Below are 21,951 nucleotides of genomic sequence, written 5' to 3'. Positions count from 1 at the left end.
CCTCTGCACTTGTTCCAATGTGTTGGCCTCCTTCTTGAAGTGCCATGTCCAGAACTGGACACAGAACTCAACCAGGGCTTGATTAGAGGAGATCTAATCCCTCATGAGCTTCGGCTGAACTTCAGTTGTTCCCCTCCTAATCTAATATTGTAGCCATTCTCTGCTATAACATACTAGATCTCTATCTAGAAATTGATCTTCATTGAGTACAATCTTAAGAAATCTCCTGTCTCCACAGCTGGTGGCTATAAGATTCTGGCAGGCCAGCAGTCACTGTTTCGGCCTCTCTTCTCCAGGCATTTTCTGACCCTTCTGGCTCCACTGAAGCCCAACAGGGACATCAGCTGCAATTTATTTAATGAGATTAAAGGCAAAGACATCAGCAGTTATTTTTCTCCCTTTCAATAGATCCCTTTAACTTCTTAGAGGTGGAGGGAAAGAGGAACAGAAGCCAAGCAAGTCAACCCAACAGAGAACTGTATCCTTAGATTAGGCATCCTTCATTCTCGAGAGACTATGGTAACGTGCTCTGTATGGAGGGCTTGGAACAGCATCTAGTGTGGCTGAGAAGGCCAATTTGAGAGTGACCATCCCTTCCACACTGAAGACAAATACAATCTGTCCCCTGTCCAGCTCCCTGATTTTGCTGCTTTCAGGACTGCCCTTTTGTCTCGGCCTGCTGGACAAGGGTCTCTTCAAATTGGGAGAGGCCGTGATGCACCACCTGCCTCCAGGCTGAACGCTCAGATGTCAGGGTTTCCCATCTGTTGAGGTCCATTCCTAAGGCCTTCAGATCCCGCATGCAGATGTCCTTGGATTGCAGCTGTGTTCTCCCTCTGGGGCGATTTCCCTGCACTAATTCTCCATATAAGAGATCTTTCTGAATCCGACCATCAGCCATTCTCACAACATGCCCAAACCAACGTAGACGTCGCTGTTTCAGTAATATATACATGCTAAAAATTTCAGCTTGTTCTAGGATTACTCTATTTGGAACTTTGTCCTGCCAGGTGATACCAGAAATACATCGGAGACAACGCATATGGAACATGTTCAGCTTCCTCTCCTGCCGTGCACGAAGGGTCCAGGACTCACTGCAGGACAGGAGTGTGCTGAGGATACAGGCTCTATAGACCTGGATCTTGGTATAGGCCGTCAGCTTCTTCTTGAGCCATACTCATCCCCGTTTCTAAGCCATAGAGCCAGCGTTTTGTCCGAAGACAGTTTCCGTGGTCACATGGCCTGTGCGACTAGACGTGGAATGCCATTACCTTCCCACCGAGGTGGTACCTATTTATCTACTCGCATTTACATGCTTTCAAACTGCTAGGTTGGTAGGAGCTGGGATAAAGCGACGGGGGCTCACTCCGTCGCTTGGATTCGTTCTTACGATGGCTGGTCTTCTGACCTTGCAGCACAGAAGCTTCTGCGGTTTAACCCGCAGCGCCACCACATCCCAGCGCTCTTACCGCCAGTTAAATTTAGTAGCCGCTGCCAGGGATTCAAAAAGGTACGGATCACCATAGAAAAAAGTTGAACCGGTTTGTAATTGCCTGTGCATCGTATCATCGCCACAAAGCCAGTCACACCAGTCCATGCCAAAAGGGGTCCAAAACACAAGATAAATCACTCTCTGAGCATACCCAAATGAAATGCTGATTCTGTCTCTCTTCGTCTCTCCCTCCATGATTCTCGGCCTCCGCTATTGCCTTTCTGGAGTGGATGGTTGGACTGTAAGCTACCTGGGGCAGAGATCTGGCGTGATGTTCTCTATAAAGCACCCACATACAACTAAGCCACAAAGTTTCCACCTTGTCTTTGAAAGCCAAACCACCGCTCTGCCTCAATCCCTCCTTAGCTGGCTTTGAATAGAATTCAGCCAAGCGGCAATCATTTTAAGGCACTTTATAATGGTTCAAATCAGCCTTTGGCACTGTCCTCAAATTAAAAATGATTGGCAACAAAAGAATAATAGCAACAACAATTGTAACTCTCATAATAGTAGTAATAAATATGCATTATTTTCTTAGCAGTATCCTATGATTGGTCTTGATTAAAGGACAGACCCATTGAACCAGATGGTAAATGGGAAGTCAACACTTATGGGAAAGCCATTGAGTTGACAGATCTACTCTGGTTTAGTAGCCATGAGAAACTGACTTAAGTACATGGTGTCCCGATAATTTTTCTTTATAATTCTAATAACTATAATTACAGGAAGAAGAAATAAGTTTTGGTAGTAAACAAGAGTCTCAACTTTATCGGTCTTTGATGACGGTCTTTAAAGGAAAGATTGAATCACACACACACACACCCAGACCTACGGTACCAGTTTGGACTGGGGTGACCCTCCTGACCAGCAGCACAACCAAACATCATTGGGGGGGAATCCCACAGAAACATCTGTGGCAGAGATCGCAAGCCATGGCCACCTCCCGGATTGACCCCAGCCTCAGAAAGGGGACAATCCAGCCATATCCACAAGAAAGTGCCACCAGCTTCTGTTCCATAACGTTCCGGCTTCTCCCCTCTCTCCACAGAAGGAGGGGGTGGGTGGGAAAAAAGAAGATTATCGTTTGCATCAAAAACATTTCCAGAAGGTGCAACAAGTTCTCACTGTCAGATTTACAGGAAAGGAGAAAAACAGGATGGGCATCTCTTTTCTACGCCTTTCCAGCATCCCAAACAGAGTCCAGTTCTGCCCCGTTAACACCCACACAAAGTTTCACTCGGAACGGCAGAGAAGGGGATAAGCATGGTTTCAACTGTGGGTCACCACTAAGCCCGCAGATTCCCATCCAGACCCAGAGTGACCAGCTCACCCAAAAGCAAAAACCCAAAGCGCTTGTTCTGAGCGCCAGGCCATCTCGTGGACCACGAGGGCGATGCCCAGACCTGTGGGTTTCAGAAGCCACAGCAACATTTCCAAAAGCACCCTCCACCCCCCCCCCCACGGCTTGCACCCAAGAAAGACAATCAAAGACCAAGGCACAGAGAGAGAAAGAGAGAGGTAAAATAGACAAGAAAGCAGGTGCATTACCTTTTCTCTTTATTTTGCTTTCGAGACTTGTGCAACAACCCTATCAGTACCACAGCCGCACGGATCCCTGCCCGCTTCGCATGCATCCTAGCAGCAGGAGGCTGTGACATAGCCAAGGTGACACCGACCCGTGTTGCAGGAGATCCCTTTGGCTCGGGGTGGCTTTCTTCCCACCTCTGCTCTTTGTTTGTCAAAAGCAGCTGCCTGCCGGCCTCTTTGCCATCCCCTCTCCCTCAGGCGGGCGTCCTCAGTCTTTCCCTCCCTCTGCTCTCCTCTCCAGTCTGATAGGTAAGCCGGTTTTCCCAATCAGGTGCCTCCTCTCCCCCCACAGCTGGCTGGCTGGCTGGCTGGCTGGCGACCTTCAGATCCACCGCCTGTGTGCCCACGGGCCAGCCGGCCTGCCCTTCGCCTGCCCAGAGACTCAGCTCGGATCCCCCTGTGATTCTCTCCAGGGCAGCTCCACCGCTGGCCAGAAGTCAGGCTGGCATCCCCAGGAAATCACCCTCCGCCACACCGTCAGCCGTCCATGTGGCCGCCGGCTTCTGCCAATCTGTCACATCGGCAGCACCACACCGGCAACTGTCAGCCTCGGGGGTTTTTCTCCGCTGGGCACCGGCTGGCGGCTCTCTCAAGATCCTTGCTCTTGCGGCTGTTCAGTTTCCATTGTGTTCAATGTTTAATTTTAGAGCATCCGTCCCTCCATCCTTCCAGACAGACGGTGCAGACGTCAGGAGCGACCCAGCCTTTCCCTCCAAAGCTGGCTGCGTTATCCAGGATAAATAGCTGAAAAACCCTCAAAGGACTGGATTTCCTTGGCACAGGAAACCGTACAGCCTTCGGGCCCTTTTGCAAATCACTGATCCAAAGGTTTCCCCCTCCCCAGTTATATATTAATCATACAGGTGTATGATTGGTATATATTCAGAGGGAGAGCCTTGCTGATTTTTGGATACCAGAACTATAAGGTGGGCGTGACTGCTGGCTGGATTGGGGAGGAAGGGGGTTAAGCGATCATTATTTCCCCCTCCTGCCCCCCCCCCAGATTCCAGGGGAAATAGGTTATTTCTCATATAGCGATTTCATCGCATAGCGATGGTTTGTGTGTAACCCAGAGCTGCTGAAAGGAATGCTTTTGCAAAAATAAATGCTCTCCTCCCTACCTCGTCGGATGTCATTTGCTGATTGCTCTCAGGGATTAGAAACATTTTAAGAGTATTAAAATGAAAGGGGCTTGATGTGCGGCTGCTGGGCTGTCGCACTGCATGGCGATGTGATCCGCTCATCTGGGCATGCCAGCAGCAGCTGGGAGGAGGAACCCATTCTGAGAATCTGGGATCAGGCCGAGGCCCAGAGCCAAACAAACTAACTCTGAGTGGGATGTGCGTGCGTGTGTGTGTGCGCGCGCGCGTGTGCATGCGTGTGTGCATGTGTGCGCGCGGGCCCTGAAATAAACTGGAAGTCTTCCCCCATTCAGAGTGAGGGTAACGCTGACTCAGGAAACATGTCCTTTACTCTTAATTGGCTTCGTGACCTCAGTGTGCCTACGGACCAGCTACACCATGTTCTGAGGTTCCCCACTACACCCACTACACAATCACCTGTGCACAAAATGGGGGCGTAGAATCTTTTTCTTTTTAAACAGAACTGGCGGGGGGGCATTAGGGTTAGAGACAGAGAGATAACATTTTATATATAAACTTATATGCATAAACTTAAAGTTGTATCAGAGGGTGCAAGCCCTGCTCTTTGTTCCCTGCAGCAGATTTCTCCTTTTGTCCAGGAAAATGGAATGAGTGAATACTTCCCACAGTTCTGGATTATCCAATATTTTTACAGGGATGGGCTGTAACGGGGCTAAAGCAAAAGGTTCATGTGCCAAGACCCCCATCTTCAAGCCCCACCAAACTGGACTGAAAACTTAGAAACCCATTGCCTGGAGATGCAACGGCGTAGGGGTGGAATCGTGGTGATGCTCAGGGTGAGGGTGGATTCTTGCGGGTGTGGATGTGAGCAGATGCAGGCCTCGTGTGTGTGTGTGTGTGTGTGTGTGTGTGTGTGTGTGTGTGTGTGTGTGTGTGAAATGTCTTCCCCAAAGACTCAGCGCAAGCCAAACTGTGGCCCCAAATCTTTTAAAAACGGGAAATTATTGAACGTGTGTCGGTTTCTCCTTAACTCCTGCTCCCTGAAGCTCCCAGATGCAGAATGGGAATTTTTATACTCCTCCCCCCCCACGAAGGATTTTGTAAGAGTACTGGGGGTCTGGAGGTCTCAGGAAGTCCCTGGATGTCTGTGGCTCTCAGGCCGCCCTAGAGTAAGTCCTGCCCAGCTGATGAAACTAGAAGGGCTGAGCTAGCGGGGAACTGGGTGCGGGAGTTGCAGCGTAGAGGCGGAAGAAATGCTATTGAAAGAGAAAAGACAACACACGCAACCTATTTTGAGAGGAGGAAAATCCTTAAGAGCTGAAAGCGTCTCAGTACAAGAGCAGGGCTTGGTCATAACCTCGTGGAGCTGACAGATTTCCTTGTCGCCTGTTGCAACTGGACTTAAGCGCCAGATTTATGGGAACAGAGCGCATTAGAAGCGACCCGAAATGGAGTCAGATTCTTGGCCTGTCGAGCCGATCTGCCTGAGAAGGACGATCCAGGAACGGAGGCAAACTGTGCAGGGGACTTGAGCATGTCAAACCTGAAAGACTGCCTCAGTCACATCTCACCAACATCGATGTTTTTTTTTAACCTTCTTATGATGGGGTATCTATAATGTCTTTTCTGCCCCCTCATTAGTTCATCATAGGGGTGGTATTGCGGTCCTGGTATCAGCTAGTCCTGGTATCAGCTGTGTGTGAAGTATCCTTCTGGCCAAAATTATTCCCACAAAACATAAATCAAAATACACATGCTGCTGTCATGGGCCACCAAGTTGCTTCCAACTTACTAACAGGGTCTTTGAGATACTTCGAGGAGTAGTTTATTCTTGCCACGTACACCCTAGTGAGTTTCCACCATCAAGAGGGTTTTTTATATGTTGGAACTTGTGCTTCTTACTGCTAACGTAAAGAAAATATGTAGTATTGTTTATTATTCTTCCCATAACGTTTTAAGGGTACTTTTACCATTCACCTTGAATACAAAGTGCATAACGATTCCCCCCCCCCCCGAAGTTAAAAACTGTGAAGACAAACTTATGTACTAATTTTTTGTTGGGATAATAAAAATGTTCTCCCAAGATGGAGACCTGGCGTTTCTTTCACAGACAGCAAGGTTTTCCAAATAAAATGCCATTGCCTCTGTTTTCTAAAATAAAATGATAATAAAATTGTTTATTAAAATGTTTAGCAAGTGCAGTGTGATAAATCTACATAGGGGGAATGCAGCCCTGCATCTGTGAGCCACCCCGCGGATGCTGAAAAACACGGATAATAGCAAATGCTATTTCAATAGCAAACAATATAAATAGCATAGTCTCTGGCTCCCTCCAGCAGCCCGTTCTGGTAACGTCACCTTTAGAAATATATATTTCTAAGATTTTTCTTTTAATATATTTAGTATTTTCAGACTGTGGATAAGTGAATCTGCGGATACGGATCCCGTGGATATGGGGGTCCTATTATAATTTCTCTCTTAAGCATGCGTAGGACTGAATACAAGCAAATGCAGTACTGAAATGTAAATGTAAGAGAAGAAAGACCCCCCCCCTTTCTCTGTTGGGAAGGTCAGAAGTAAAATTTCTGCCTCTTTTCCACCGGCTCTCCATTATTCTTAATTATAAGCACTTGGAATGTACCATCGCTGATGAGTAAACCAATTAAGTGGCATAATTGACAGGATCTGCCTGCAAATGTTCTGCCTTTCTCTCGGTTCCACCACCTTTACAGGTTGGCCTGGTGGCACATGAGAGAGCGGGGCCTGCTCTGCGGCTGCTCCCAGAGGCTCTGGAACTCCCTCCCACTGGAGGCCAGAGCGGCCCTGCCTCAGCTCTCCTTCTGCCAGCAGCTAAAAAGACCTTTTCCCTTCAGGCAGACTTTCCCTCAGGGTTAATTGAATTCACTACTTGGCATGCCTTCTTAGCGTTGATTTTATTTACTGTTGTGGTTTTTTTAAAGTGTGCTATTGGTTTGATCCTTTTTTTAGTATTTGTATCCTTATGGCTTTTGGTTTTTGGTTTTTCCACTTTAAATACTCCCTTTTAATGGTGGAAGAAGCCATCCTGGGTCCTTTTTATGGAGAAAGTTGGAGGAGGAAGGTTTTAAAGAAAGAAAGAAAGAAAGAAAGAAAGAAAGAAATAACGCTGAGGCACGGGAACCCCCTCCCCAGTTCTCTAAATAAATGAATGAATAAATAAATGAACAAATAAATAAATAAATAAATAAATAAACAAACAAACAAATAAATAAATAAATAAATAAATAAATAAATAAATAAATAAATAAATAAATAAATAAATAAATAAATAAATAAATATGGAGGAGGAACATCTGCTACTCCATAGCTTCCGGAAGGATCCACGCTGGAACAGTCATGTTTATTGATTTCTGGCGGGTTGGGAGATTTTTATGGCTCTGTGCAGGCTAAGCTCGGCATGTCCTCATGCACAGCCTGTGCGCTTCCAGAGGGTCTTAATTTTGGCCCCCCCCCCAGGGCAGCCGAGAGCACTGGCTTTTCTGAGGCTCCGACATCCATGCTGTCTACGGCCCCAGGAGCGCTCCTGATGACCGGCTTGGCAGAAGAAGCGCGAAGGATCCCAAACTCAGAAAGGGGTGGCTGGTGTTGCCATGTTTTAAAGGAGGATGAAACTGGGATTTCGCATGGAATTTAGGTTTCTGGCCACGGGTTCAAGTCTCGTATCCAACTCTTCATGACCCCATGGACCAGAGCACGCCAGGCCCTCCTGTTTTCCATGGCCTCCCGGAGTTGGGCCAAATTCATGTTGGTCGCTTCAATGACCCTGTCCAACCATCTCGTCCTCTGTCGTCCCCTTCTCCTCCTGCCTTCACACTTTCCCAACATCAGCATCTTTTTCAGGGAGTCCTCTCTTCTCATGAGATGGCCAAAGTATTGGAGTCTCAGCTTCAGGATCTGTCCTTCCAGTGAGCACTCAGGGTTGATTTCCTTCAGAATGGACAGGTTTCTTCTCCTTGCAGTCCAGGGGACTCTCAAGAGCCTCCTCCAGCACCACAATTCAAAAGCATCAATTCTTCGGCGGTCAGCATTCTTTATGGTCCAGCTCTCAATTCCATACATAGCTACTGGAAAAATCATAGCTTTCACGACGCGGACATTTGTCGGCAAGGTATCTTTCTCTAGAATCAAGCAATCCTTTTTTTGCTTGTTTCAGGTAAGTGTGGACATGTTTTACCTCTGAAAATGAACACCGGGGACATTTTGAGAATACCCAAGAGATGGGGGAGGGTGCTTGTTATTTTGCTCTCCGCTGGAGGCAAAGAAGCTCACAAGCTTTACAATTCTTCATTCAGATGTCTATTTGTGGGCAGGCAACTTAAACAAACCCAAGTTCACAAGAAAAAGATTTTTGAAGTCTAGATCTCCCTATCCATGTGGGAGAGCTAGTCTTCAAAATCTTCGAGCCTTACGGTACCTTCCCCAAAACTGCCTTTTTAAAAAAAACTTGTAGCAATGGTTCAAAGTGGCTCATGCCTTCTTTGCTAAGTTGCTACGTCTCCCGGCTAGCAGGGGTCAATCATTAACAAAAAGAGAGAGGGCTGTTTGGCAAAGTCCACAAGAAACGTGTTTGTTCAAATCCACCAAAGGCTTCTCTTTGTCAGAAAAAAAATCTGTGCAGCCAAGAGCAGAACGGGTGGGTCAAAATGATGACTTTTTTTCTCTGACTTGCTGGTGTCAAATGTCCCCATTAAGCGATGGAGAAAGGATGCTTTGTCTGCATGTATGCATCATCCTTAAAATCACCGACACCCAGACAGTTTTTTTAGTGTAAAGTGAAGGATACACCTGGATGCCTCTGGGAGACTTGGGTTTATGGACCCCATTTTTCATATGTGCGCTCATAGAATGATGATGGAGCAATGAAAGATATTTTTTTCTTTCTGGCCCTGGTGGGGATCCAAAGGAGTTTCTCTGTAGAAGAAGAAACCAGATCCACACCTAGAATGCGATGAATAATCTGGTTCTTACTCTCAGAACTGGGAGGGACCCTATGGATCATCGGGTCCAGCCCCTGGTAGACAAGAAAAGATAACAGAAGGATGATGCTAAGAGAGAAACGAGATTATGTTCAACTGTGGGAAGTGAGGAGGGATGAGGTTCGGCCGTCTGCAAGCCCCGTGTGGCCCATGAAAGACCCTAATATGGATTCAGGACTGCCCAGAATCCACCCATTTCTGAAAAATAGACAACCATGCCTCGAACGTATGCAAATATTTATTTTAAATATGCAAATATGCAAATATTTTATTTTCTTGGGAAGCATCTTTTGAGGGCATGAAATGCTATTTTAATTTTTTCCCCAAAAAAACCAGAAGTGACCTTCAGGCCCATTCAGGGGTGGATTCTAGAGACAGCGATCTGGGGGTCAGAAAATGGGGCATGGAGTTTTTTACTTCCATATCTTATTCGGTTGCCCATCCTTGACCGCTCTGCTTCCTGCAGAGGCCAGCCAGAAACCACTAAGGGCCTGATGGTCAGTGATATAGAAGGACTATCTGGGAACTGGGCGGTTCTATTCATCACTTCCACAGTTCCTTTGGAATGGGATGCTGGAGGAGAGCTTTATGGATGGACACCCTGGGCTGCCAGAAGTGGGTCTGAGATCAAATCAAACACTGGAGGCCAAAATGTTGAAACGGAGGCTGTCTGCTTTCGGCACCCCATGAGAAGGCAGGATTCTCTGGAAAAGACCGTCATGCTGGGAAAAGGTCGAAGGCAGCAGGAAAAGAGGAAGACCAAAGATGAGAGGGATTGACTCCAAAAGGGAAGCCACAGGGTTGAGTTTCCAAGAGCTGAGCTGGGCTGTTGAGGACAGGATGTTCTGGAGACCACTCATTCATGGGGCTGCTCCAAGTCGGAGCCAACTTGACAGCACATAACAACAATAAGAAACAGTTCGTAAGAAATGAAACCCAGCCATGGCACGGCCCATCGTTCTGTTCCACGTGATGGCCGGACAGATTGTCCAGGACAGCCTGGTGGCAAAGGGGAATCAACACTCGTCTCCTCCACCTCCATTTCTTGGCCCCCGCCGCGGGCCCCCCCCCAGCTCTCCAATATCCGAGGCGTACGCTTCACGGTGAGCTTGAAGTCCTATGGGCAAGAAACTGTCCGTGTAAAACCTTGCAATCCACACCTTGAGTGAATGAAAGAGGATTGAACTCGGGACTCTCATCCTGTGATCTATTTATTCAATATTTCTACTCCATATCAAAAGAGCTTGGGGTGGATTACAGACCGTGATGCCGTTGAAAACAATTGAACAACATCCGCCAGCTTAAAGCCATTTATGGCTTTCCCACCCCCTCCACCTTGAGGGAGGGGTGTGACCCCTTTTTCCCAGGGGGAAAAATAAAGAGGAGAATCTAGTCCCTCCCCTATCAAAAAAAAAATAAAGAAAAAGTTTATCCTTTTAAAAAAAGAGAGAATACGAGTACAGCTGGGATGTGCTGGGATGTATTTTCCTAATGCTCGTCAGCGGATTAACTTTTAGGATCTGGCCATGCTTTGTTCCAAACCTGGTGCAAATGAGCCTCCATCAGAGCAAGTTGAGTTTCAACCCAATGAGGCAAACGGCATTTGTCGGCTCCGAGTTCAAGATCTGTGAGTCCAGAAGGTTGTTCTGAATACTGTACGATCGCTGTGGATGGAGCTCCCCCCTTGGTTACAACAGTCATTTGAGCAGCTGGGTGGATTGGGGAGTTCGGTTCCCCCACTGGGCCTCCCGGGAGGAGAGCCAGCCTGGGTGACCTCGGGCCAGCTGCCCCGTCCCAGAGTCCACCCCCAGAAGAAGGGGAACCACTTCTGAGTGCGGTATACCTGGAAAACACTGAAAAAGGTCACCCTAAGTCAGAATTGACTTGATGGCACAATATGATCATGATGACTGAACAGGATCATTGAGGGTGATGAGAGGAGAGAGACCCTGTCGCTCTTTTTAAACAAGCTGCCATTATAAAACCGCATAGCCCCAGCGCTCCCTTCGAGCCTTAGATGATGAGATCATTCGAATCTACTTCAACGGATCTGCCACGAGTGGAAAAACTACAACCAGATCCAGTCTTGAGTTATGGGTAAACTTGCGCCCGCTTTGGATGACCTTTACGGAACGTCGCTTCGTTCTTCAGTGCAAGGAAAGAGTGTATTAAAAATACCGTGACATTTATGCTCCACTGCAAGTTGTTCCACGACTCGATAGGAAATTTAATTTGAGAAGGACCGAAAGGGTAGGCATTGAGCCTTCCTTTTTCTGACAGTCAATTAGCGGCCATTACGGACGTCTCTTCCAGCAACTACAAGGGCGACGTATTCTTCTGAGTTTGTATTTGTCACAAAGATACTTCCTGGTGGAAGTCCTGTTGCTGAGCGAAGAAGGTCACTAAGAGGACGGCCTTTGTATCAGTAAGGACTTTGGTGAGTCAACTCTCCCCCACGTTCCTTTGATTCAATGGACTGACTCTAGCTGGGACTTACTAAACGAAGCAACAGGGTTCCAGCCAATATCCTCTAGTTAAAAGGGTTCCCAGCATGGTGTAGTGGATAGAGTGATGGACTCTGGAGAACAGGGTTCAAGTCTCCACATAGCCATCGAAATGCACTGGGAAAGCAGAACTGGTCAAATCACTCTTAAAATATCTCACTTATCTCGAAAGCTCAATTAAGGTCGCTCTAAGTTGGTCCCGACTTGGTGGCACAAAACACACAATGTAGTTAACAACAACGTGGGTTAGAGAAGGTGTCAGGAAATGAGGAAGCCAAGATCTTGTGGGATTTCCGGAACCAAAATGAGATTCATAACACATCAGACATAGTAGCGATAGAACGAAGAAATGTCCGGATCCTTGACATTACAATTCCAGAGGATGCCAGAGTTGAAAATAAAGAATTTGAAAAACTTAACGAAGGACAGAGACCTGGCCATTGAAACATTTCACCTCTGGAAGAAACACACAATATCAAGAAACTTCACATAGTACTATAAGGAATTGCAGATCTCAGTGATAACAACCATCAGAGCTACCAAAAAAAATAGCAATATTAGGAAGAGCCTACCTCCTGTGCCCATATCTAACAGATACTTAGGTTTCTTGTATCTGTTATATAATACTAGTCAATGTTTTTATAATTTTGATGGTCTACCTCTGGTATTTTTGAATAATAAAAATAATAGAACTGCAGTGCTGGAAGGGACCCTATGGATCACGGCGTCTGACCCTTTCAAGAAGCCCTGTGGGGGAATCCAACTCCCAGCTTCTGGGTCTGCAGCTCCAGAAACCTAACTCAGAGAGTTGCTGTTAAGTTTTTATTTTAAAAACACTGACATCCTTTTTTGGACTCCCAAGGTCAAATAAATACCAGTGTGACCCGCTGTGAGGCGTCATACATTTCTGTGTCACTGTCATGGAAGACTCGTCACATGTTTTTTAAAGTCTTATCTGCTCCCTGACCCGGTCACTTTTATACAGAGGCTAAACTGTGACCACTCAGGGGTGCCCTGGACAAATGCCAAATGCTGGGTCAAATGAGGAGTATCTGTCTCCATTTGGGGAAAGCCTTCAGTCGAAGGGAAGAGCTCTGGCAAATCAGGACAGCTGAGAATAGTGAAAACCCTAGCGTTCAGAGCATGAAAACATCCATTAAAAAAGAGAAGAAGCTGAAAAGTGGGGAAAGGGAAACAGAAAGTAGGAATTCCATATAAGGCTGGTGTTTGCTCAGTGCCAGATCTGAAAATGGGAAACAGCTTTTCCAGCTTCACTCCTCATGAAGGACCTTTCTGCTCACTCACTTCAGTTCACATGGTGTGGCAAGTGTCAGTGAGTAAAATCATGTAGGAATAGACTCATAGACTCATAGAACAACAGAGTTGAAAGGGGCCTCTAAGGCCATTAAGTCCAAACCCCTGCTCAAGAGAGGAACCCTAATCAAAGCAGATCTGACAGAGGGTGGTGTAAATTCCTCTTCAGTGCCTCTGGTGTTGGAGTGCTCACCACCTCTCGTTGAGGTCACGGGTTCCCTTGTCATACTGCTCCAACAGTTAAGAAGTTTTTCCCCTGATATCCAACCAAAATTAGGCTTCCTGTCACTTGAGCCCATTTTTACGGGTCCTGCACTCTGGGATGATCAAGAACAGATCTTGCCCCATTAAACATGCACAGTTCTTTCAGTCTTTCCTCCTAGGGCTTGGTTTCCAATCCCCTGCTTGTCCGGTTGCCCTTCTCTGAATTTGTTCCAGTTTATTGGCATCCTTCTTAAAGTGTGGCGTATTCTCATGCACAACTCTTTCCCCCACATTTTCAGCAGAACCGACTGCCTCTTAATTTACTTTTATAACTCTGTGTGTGTGCTTGTGTGCACGGCGACATGCTCCCATGTGCGTTGAGTGTGACAATTATATTGTTTTTCCAAAGTAACACAACCTCTAATATTAGGGGTGGGGCTTGTGCAAAGCTGAGAAGTAATTTTTAAAAAACCATTTGTCCACTGTTATAAATAATAAAAAGTTGAAAAAATAAAGAAATCATGTCTAAATTTATCTTTTAAATAGCATATTTCTTTTTTTAGTTTTCTCTCTTTTTTGCAATAATGATTGAAAACCAACTGCAAAATTCATGCTTGTGAAAGGGCGATGATGTCATCAGCAGTGGTGTTTTTATCTGAGGATTAAAAACTTCCTACTTCTGTCCCACAGCTTTTCCATTTCCCATGAAAAGCTATGGGAGCTGTGGAATGGAAGAAGGAAGTCTTTAATTACTATCAATTGTCACTGGATGACACTGCCAACAGGAGGTTAATTTCCATATTTAAATACTTCCTCCTCCCATCCCAAGTCTCTCATATGGTGAAAGAGATTACACAGGAGTTGGAAAAGTTGTGGAAGGGAAGTAGGAATTTGTTAAGGATCAAAAATCATGCTTTCTGATGACATTATTAGCCTTCCTCAGCTCTAGTTGCAGCAGCAGGATTCCAGTCAATATAAGCAAATTCTGCCTATTGTTGCATTTTTACTGCCAAGTAAACACTTGTTGTTTTTTCTACTTCAGATGCCGAAACAACTTAGATGGCCTACTGAACTTGAAAAATTATTTCTGGTGAATTGCACCCCACCCCCACTGGCTATGCTGGCTGGAGGATTCTCAGAGTTGTTTCTTTTAAAAGTAACTTTTCTAAGCACTGGTATAGAAGACCAAAGGCCCTTGGACTTTGCAGGAGAGGCGGGGAGCTCTGCCTCAGGCAGCAAACTCTCTTGAGCTGGCCTTACAATGAAGGCTGATGGGAAAGAAGACTTTTGCAAGATACTCAGTGTAATTGTAAGAAGATCAACATGTTGCTTCACATTCACAGAAGGCATTTCCCAAAATTAGCAGGTAACCTCAACCCAAATCCCAGTGGTTCCCAACCTGGGGTCCCCAGGTGTTCTGGGACTACAACTCCCAGAATCCTTCACCACAATGTGCTGGCCAGGATTTATGGGAGTTGTAGTCCAAGAACATCTGGGGACCCAGTTGGGAGCCACTGATTTAGATTCTAGAGAAACCCAGGCATACCCTGTCCCTGCCCAGCAAGCGAGAATGTAACAAGAAAAGTCCATTTTCACCAATTATTCTTGAGTCACCGGCTGGTTTTTATGCCTTCTGCATGCCTCTCCTGTTAACTGAATGTAGCATGGCACTCTTTCGCTATTCTTTGACTTCACCAACGTCTATTGAAGTTGGAAAGCATTTTCCAAAACTAATGAGTAATCCGATTTACCAACTTCTCTTGAAGCTGGAAGACAGTTGAACAATGGGCTGTAAACAAAACCTAATCACTTAATAAACATATAACTACACTGGGAAGGAGTGTTTATTTATTTCTACAAGGTGCTTTACAAACTGTTCTCCTTTTTTTAAAGTAGCACCCGGGGCTGGGAAAACAGGGTCAAGAAACTCAGCCTTTTCCCTTCCACTGGCTAATCATTGACAACACCGTTATGCCAACCTGCTCTGATCTTTCAATGATTAACTCAATAATCGGGGTCCCTACAAGGCTTTAAGGAGGGAGAGCCCATTTCAGGCAGACGACCGGTGGCTGGCTAAATCAAGGAATCAAAAGCAGCCGCCTTCATGCCACTTTGCAGGGTGTCTGTTGTGTCCCTTATCTAGTCAGGGCTTAGAAAAATAACTTTTGCAGACAGTTGAGCAACAGTATTTCAGCTGGAAGGGGCTCTTGCCAATACAGCCCGTTGTGCTGTTCTCTGTATCATTTCAGTGACTGTTCAAGGTGTGGCTTAGAAGTAATCCCTTCTAAGATTACCTGGGCTCTCTCCCCCTTCCTCTTTATAATTTCAGTTCCAAATCTGATGGCATCAACCTCTCCCCTTTAGATTAAGGGGTTACTGCTCACATTTAGGCCCCACACATGAGAGAGAACCCAGAATTCCTTAAATGAACCCATCAGAATAAAGCTGGACAGGGATAAGTGCAAATTTCTACACCAAGGGGAAAAAACACACATATACACAGTTACAAGATGGGAGATACCTGACTCAGTAGGTTAGAGGAAACTTGGAGTCGTTCTAGATCACAAGCTGAATCTGAGCCAACAGTGTGATGTGGCTGCAAAAAAGGCCAATGCAATTTTAGGCTCCATTAATCAAAGTATGGTTTCAAAATCCCGCGAGGTGCTAGTCCCCCTCTATTCGTCACTAGTTAGGCCCTATCTTGAGTTCTGTGTCCAGTTCTGGGCCTCACACTTCAAGAAGGATGCTGACAAATTGGAACAAGTTCAGAGAAGGGTGACAAGGATAATGATCAGGGGGGTGGAAACCAAGCCTTATGAGGAAAGGTTGAAAGAACTGGGCATGTTTAGCCTTGAGGAAAAAAAAGTCTGAGGGGTGATGGGAGAGTACTTTTCAAATATTTGAAAGGCTGTCCTTCAGAGGAGGGGCAGGACCTGTTCTCCATCATCCTAAAGTGAGGGACACGTAACAGTGGGCTCAAGTGACAGGAAGTAAGACTTAGGCTGAATATCAGGAAAAAAAACTTCTTAAGTGTTAGAGCAGTATGACAAGGGAAACCGTTTTCCCTTGGGAGGTGGGGAGCGCTCCAACACCGGAGGCATTCAAGAAAAGTTTGGACAACCTCTGTCACATCTGCTTGCATTCTATTCTTGCACTGAGCAAGGGGTTGGACTTGATGGCCTTATAGGCCTCTTCCAACTTCATCATGACATGATTCCAGGACTTGGGGGGGGGGACAGTTTTTCCAGAGTTCTTGCTCATGGTAACACCTACATACAAAAATAAAAATTAAAAAAAAAATGCTTCCACCTGAAATGAGGGACTGGGGCCTGAAATTGGGAAGAAAGGAACAGTGGGACGGAGGGCACCAGTCATTCCTTCCAAACCTATTTCTGAACGGCAGAATTTACAACCCCTGAATGGGGCTTTTGACAACACGTCCTTTGGTTTATGTGCATTTCTCATCTTAATTTCATCTGATCAAACTAGGATTTGTTTTTGTGTTAGGACATATGTTTCCATGAGTTTCAAATATCAAACTATTGTGCCAGCAATTCAGATGTATACTGGCCTACAAGTTCTAATTTATTCTTTTTTCCTTGTTGTAAAGGTAAAGGTAAAGGTTCCCCTTGACAATTTTTGTCCAGTCGTGTCCGACTCTAGGGGGCGGTGCTCATCCCCGTTTCCAAGCCATAGAGCCAGCGTTTTTGTCTGAAGACAATCTTCCGAGGTCACATGGCCAGTGCGACTTAGACACGGAACACCGTTACCTTCCCACCGAAGTGGTCCCTGTTTATCTACTTGCATTTGCATGCTTTCGAACCGCTAGGTTGGCGGGAGCTGGGACAAGCGACGGGCGCTCACTCTGTCGCGTGGATTCGATCTTACGACTGCTTGGTCTTCTGACCCTGCAGCACAGGCTTCTGCGGTTTAGCCCACAGCACCACCACGTCCCTTTCCTTGTTGTACTAGGGGTACTATTTCCAGATCAGCAAGACTGAACATGGATCAGGGGTTCTCTGATGTGCAGACTAGAAAGTTGTAAAATGGAAGAGAAGCCCATGTTTGCAGACTGCCTTATATACCTGAAAGCTTTTTCCCCTGGGGCAAATTGGTACAGTATACACTTGGTACTGATGAGGACTGGGATTTTCAATTTTCTTGGACTACAAATCCCATAATTCTCCATTCTGGGTGTTCTACCTGACAGATACACACCTTAAAGATGCCCAAATGTGGCTCACCTGGAAGAAAGGCCTGAAGTCGAAGGCTCTGAGGCTGAGCTAGGCCGAGCACTGCTCAAACTTCCTGTTCCTAATCCCAATTCTACATAGGAGCTATTTTCTGAACAGGAAGCTCAGCAGAGCTCGGCCTAGCTCGGCATTAAAGCCTTCCAGTTGAGGCCTTTCTCCCAGGTGAGCCACATTTGGGCATCTGTAAGGTCTCTGCCTGGCAGGTAGAACTTCCAGAATGGAGAATTCTGGGATTTGTTGCCTAAGAATTCCAACAATCCCATCTCTGGTCCTGACGTTTCTGTCTGGCCCTGCTCCATGTCCTCACCTCTGACCTTTGCTGGATGGAGGCCCCACCAAGATAAGCTCCAAACTGGAAGGGGGACTCTGAGCTGAACCCAACCCCTGCCCTCCAACCTTCCCTGATGAATTCTTCTTGAACTGAATTTTGGTGAATATTTTCTGTGCTAAAAATAACAGATGGAAGGTGGATAGGAATGGTTAGAGGTCTCAGGAAAATTCCACTCCACCAATCCAATTACTATTTTTTCTCTCTTTTTTGGTGGGGGAATTCTTTTAAGGAGGATGCTTCAGACTAGTTTTGTGGGACCCAGCCAATCAAGAAAGATGTAGACACCAGGATGGCAGAATGACCCAGCCAACCAGGGAATATGTACCCAGCAGGATAGCAGTAAGACTCAGCCAATCAGGGAACATGTAGCCACCAGGATGGCAGCATGATCCAGCCAATCAGGGAATTGCAGCCAGGAGGATGGCAGTATGACCAACCAATCAGGGAACATGTAGCGAGGAGGATGGCAGCACGATGCAGCCAATCAGGGAACATGTAGCCAGGAGGATGGCCGCATGAACTAGCCAATCAGGGAACATGTAGCTAAGAGGATGGTAGTATGACCCAGCCAACCAGGGAACATGCAGCCAGGAGGATGGTAGTATGACCCAGCCAACCAGAGAACATGTAACCAGGAGGATAGCAGAATGACCCAGCCAACCAGGGAATATGTAGCCAGCAGAATGGCAGTAAGATCCAGCCAATCAGTGAACATGTAGCCACCAGGATGGCAGCATGATCCAGCCAATCAGGGAATTGTAGCCAGCAGGATGGCAGTATGACCAAACAATCAAGGAACATGTAGCCAGGAGGATGGCAGAATGACCCAGCCAACCAGGCAACATGTAGCCAGCAGAATGGCAGTAAAACCCAGCCAATCAGTGAACATGTAGCCACCAGGATGGTAGTATGACCCAGCCAACCAGGGAACATGTAGCCAGGAGGATGGCAGAATGACCCAGCCAACCAGGGAATATGTAGCCAGCAGAATGGCAGTAAGACCCAGCCAATCAGGGAACATGTAGCCACCAGGATGGCAGCATGATCCAGCCAACCAGGGAACATGTAGCCAGCAGAATGGCAGTACGATCCAGCCAATCAGGGAACATGTAGCCACCAGGATGGCAGCACGATCCAGCCAATCAGGGAATTGTAGCCAGGAGGATGGCAGTATGACCAACCAATCAGGGAACATGTGGCGAGGAGGATGGCAGCATGATGCAGCCAATCAGGGAACATGTAGCCAGGAGGATGGCCGCATGAACTAGCCAATCAGGGAACATGTAGCTAAGAGGATGGTAGTATGACCCAGCCAACCAGGGAACATGTAGGCAGGAGGATGGTAGTATGACCCAGCCAACCAGAGAACATGTAACCAGGAGGATGGCAGAATGACCCAGCCAATCAGGGAACATGTAGCCAGCAGAATGGCAGTAAGACCCAGCCAATCAGGGAACATGTAGCCACCAGGATGGCAGCATGATCCAGCCAAACAGGGAATATGTAGCCAGGAGGATGGCAGTATGATCAAACAATCAGGGAACATGTAGCCAGGAGGATGGCAGCACGATGCAGCCAATCAGGGAACATGTAGCCCGCAGGATGGCCACATGAACTAGCCAATCAGGGAACATATAGCCAGGAGGATGGTAGTATGACCCAGCCAACCAGGAAACATGTAACCAGGAGGATGGCAGATTTACCCAGCCAACCAGACAATATGTAGCCAGCAGAATGGCAGTAAGACCCAGCCAATCAGGGAACATGTAGCCACCACGATGGCAACATGATCCAGCCAACCAGGGAACATGTAACCAGGAGGATGGCAGATTTACCAAGCCAACCAGGCAACATGTAGCCAGCAGAATGGCAGTAAGAACCAGCCAACCAGGGAACATGTAGCCAGGAGGATGGCAGAATGACCCAGCCAACCAGGGAATATGTAGCCAGCAGAACGGCAGTAAGACCCAGCCAACCAGGGAACATGTAGCCAGGAGGATGGCAGAATGACCCAGCCAACCAGGCAATATGTAGCCAGCAGAATGGCAGTAAGACCCAGCCAATCAGGGAACATGTAGCCACCAGGATGGCAGCATGATCCAGCCAACCAGGGAACATGTAGCCAGGAGGATGGCAGAATGACCCAGCCAATCAGGGAACATGTAGCCAGCAGAATGGCAGTAAGACCCAGCCAATCAGGGAACATGTAGCCACCAGGATGGCAGCATGATCCAGCCAACCAGGGAACATGTAGCCAGGAGGATGGCAGCATGATCCAGCCAATCAGGGAATTGTAGGCAGCAGGATGGCAGTATCACCAAGCAATCAGAGAACATGTAGCCAGGAGGATGGCAGAATGACCCAGCCAATCAGGGAACATGTAGCTAAGAGGATGGTAGTATGACCCAGCCAACCAGGGAACATGTAGCCAGGAGGATGGTAGTATGACCCAGCCAACCAGAGAACATGTAACCAGGAGGATAGCAGAATGACCCAGCCAACCAGGCAACATGTAGCCAGCAGAATGGCAGTAAAACCCAGCCAATCAGGGAACATGTAGCCACCAGGATGGTAGTATGACCCAGCCAACCAGGGAACATGTAGCCAGGAGGATGGCAGAATGACCCAACCAACCAGGGAACATGTAGCCAGCAGAATGGCAGTAAGACCCAGCCAATCAGGGAACATGTAGCCACCAGGACGGCACCATGATCCAGCCAAACAGGGAATATGTAGCCAGGAGGATGGCAGTATGATCAAACAATCAGGGAACATGTAGCCAGGTGGATGGCAGCACGATGCAGCCAATCAGGGAACATGTAGCCTGGAGGATGGCCACATGAACTAGCCAATCAGGGAACATATAGCCAGGAGGATGGTAGTATGACCCAGCCAACCAGGGAACATGTAACCAGGAGGATGGCAGATTTACCCAGCCAACCAGACAATATGTAGCCAGCAGAATGGCAGTAAGACCCAGCCAATCAGGGAACATGTAGCCACCATGATGGCAACATGATCCAGCCAACCAGGGAACATGTAACCAGGAGGATGGCAGATTTACCAAGCCAACCAGACAATATGTAGCCAGCAGAATGGCAGTAAGAACCAGCCAACCAGGGAACATGTAGCCAGGAGGATGGCAGAATGACCCAGCCAACCAGGGAATATGTAGCCAGCAGAACGGCAGTAAGACCCAGCCAACCAGGGAACATGTAGCCAGGAGGATGGCAGAATGACCCAGCCAACCAGGCAATATGTAGCCAGCAGAACGGCAGTAAGACCCAGCCAATCAGGGAACATGTAGCCACCATGATGGCAGCATGATCCAGCCAACCAGGGAACATGTAGCCAGGAGGATGGCAGAATGACCCAGCCAATCAGGGAACATGTAGCCACCAGGATGGCAGAATGACCCAGCCAATCAGGGAACATGTAGCCACCAGGATGGCAGCATGATCCAGCCAATCAGGGAATTGTAGGCAGCAGGATGGCAGTATCACCAAGCAATCAGAGAACATGTAGCCAGGAGGATGGCAGAATGACCCAGCCAACCAGGGAACATGTAGCCAGGAGGACGGCAGAATGACCCAGCCAATCAGGGAACATGTAGCCACCAGGATGGCAGCATGATCCAGCCAATCAGGGAATTGTAGCCAGCAGGATGGTAGTATGACCCAGCCAACCAGGGAACATGTAGCCATCAGAATGGCAGTCAGACCCAGCCAATCAGGGAACATGTAGCCACCAGGATGGCAGCATGATCCAGCCAATCAGGGAATTGTAGGCAGCAGGATGGCAGTATGACCAACCAATCAGGGAACATGTAGCCAGGAGGATGGTAGTATGACCCAGCCAACCAGGGAACATGTAACCAGGAGGATGGCAGAATGACCCAGCCAATCAGGGAATTGTAGCCAGCAGGATGGCAGTATGACCAACCAATCAGGGAACATGTAGCCAGGAGGATGGCAGAATGACCCAGCCAACCAGGGAACATGTAGCCAGGAGGATGGCAGAATGACCCAGCCAATCAGGGAATATGCAGCCACCAGGATGGCAGCATGATCCAGCCAATCAGGGAATTGTAGCCAGCAGGATGGCAGTATGACCAACCAATCAGGGAACATGTAGCCAGGGGGATGGCA

The 21,951-nt window shown here is 47.3% G+C and overlaps 1 protein-coding gene across 10 annotated transcripts in view; it reads right to left on the bottom strand.

Annotated features, from left to right (window-relative positions):
* RAP1GAP2 (RAP1 GTPase activating protein 2) overlaps positions 1 to 21,951 on the bottom strand; it is a 223,874-nt gene that overhangs the window by 114,348 nt on the left and 87,575 nt on the right. The window contains exon 1 of one of the 10 annotated variants that reach the window (XM_072978230.2): positions 3,041 to 3,295. The exons of the other annotated variants lie outside the window; for them this stretch is intronic. Within the exon in view, the coding sequence (XP_072834331.1) occupies positions 3,041 to 3,150 (110 nt within the window). The 5' untranslated portion in view covers positions 3,151 to 3,295. Of the gene's footprint in view, positions 1 to 3,040; positions 3,296 to 21,951 lie in introns of those variants that run through there. 10 annotated transcript variants of the gene reach the window in all.

Source organism: Pogona vitticeps, chromosome 7, assembly GCF_051106095.1.
Source record: "Pogona vitticeps strain Pit_001003342236 chromosome 7, PviZW2.1, whole genome shotgun sequence".
Taxonomy (NCBI): domain Eukaryota; kingdom Metazoa; phylum Chordata; class Lepidosauria; order Squamata; family Agamidae; genus Pogona; species Pogona vitticeps.
The sequence above is the reverse complement of the archived record's forward strand: the minus strand, read 5'-3'. Positions and strand labels throughout refer to the sequence as shown.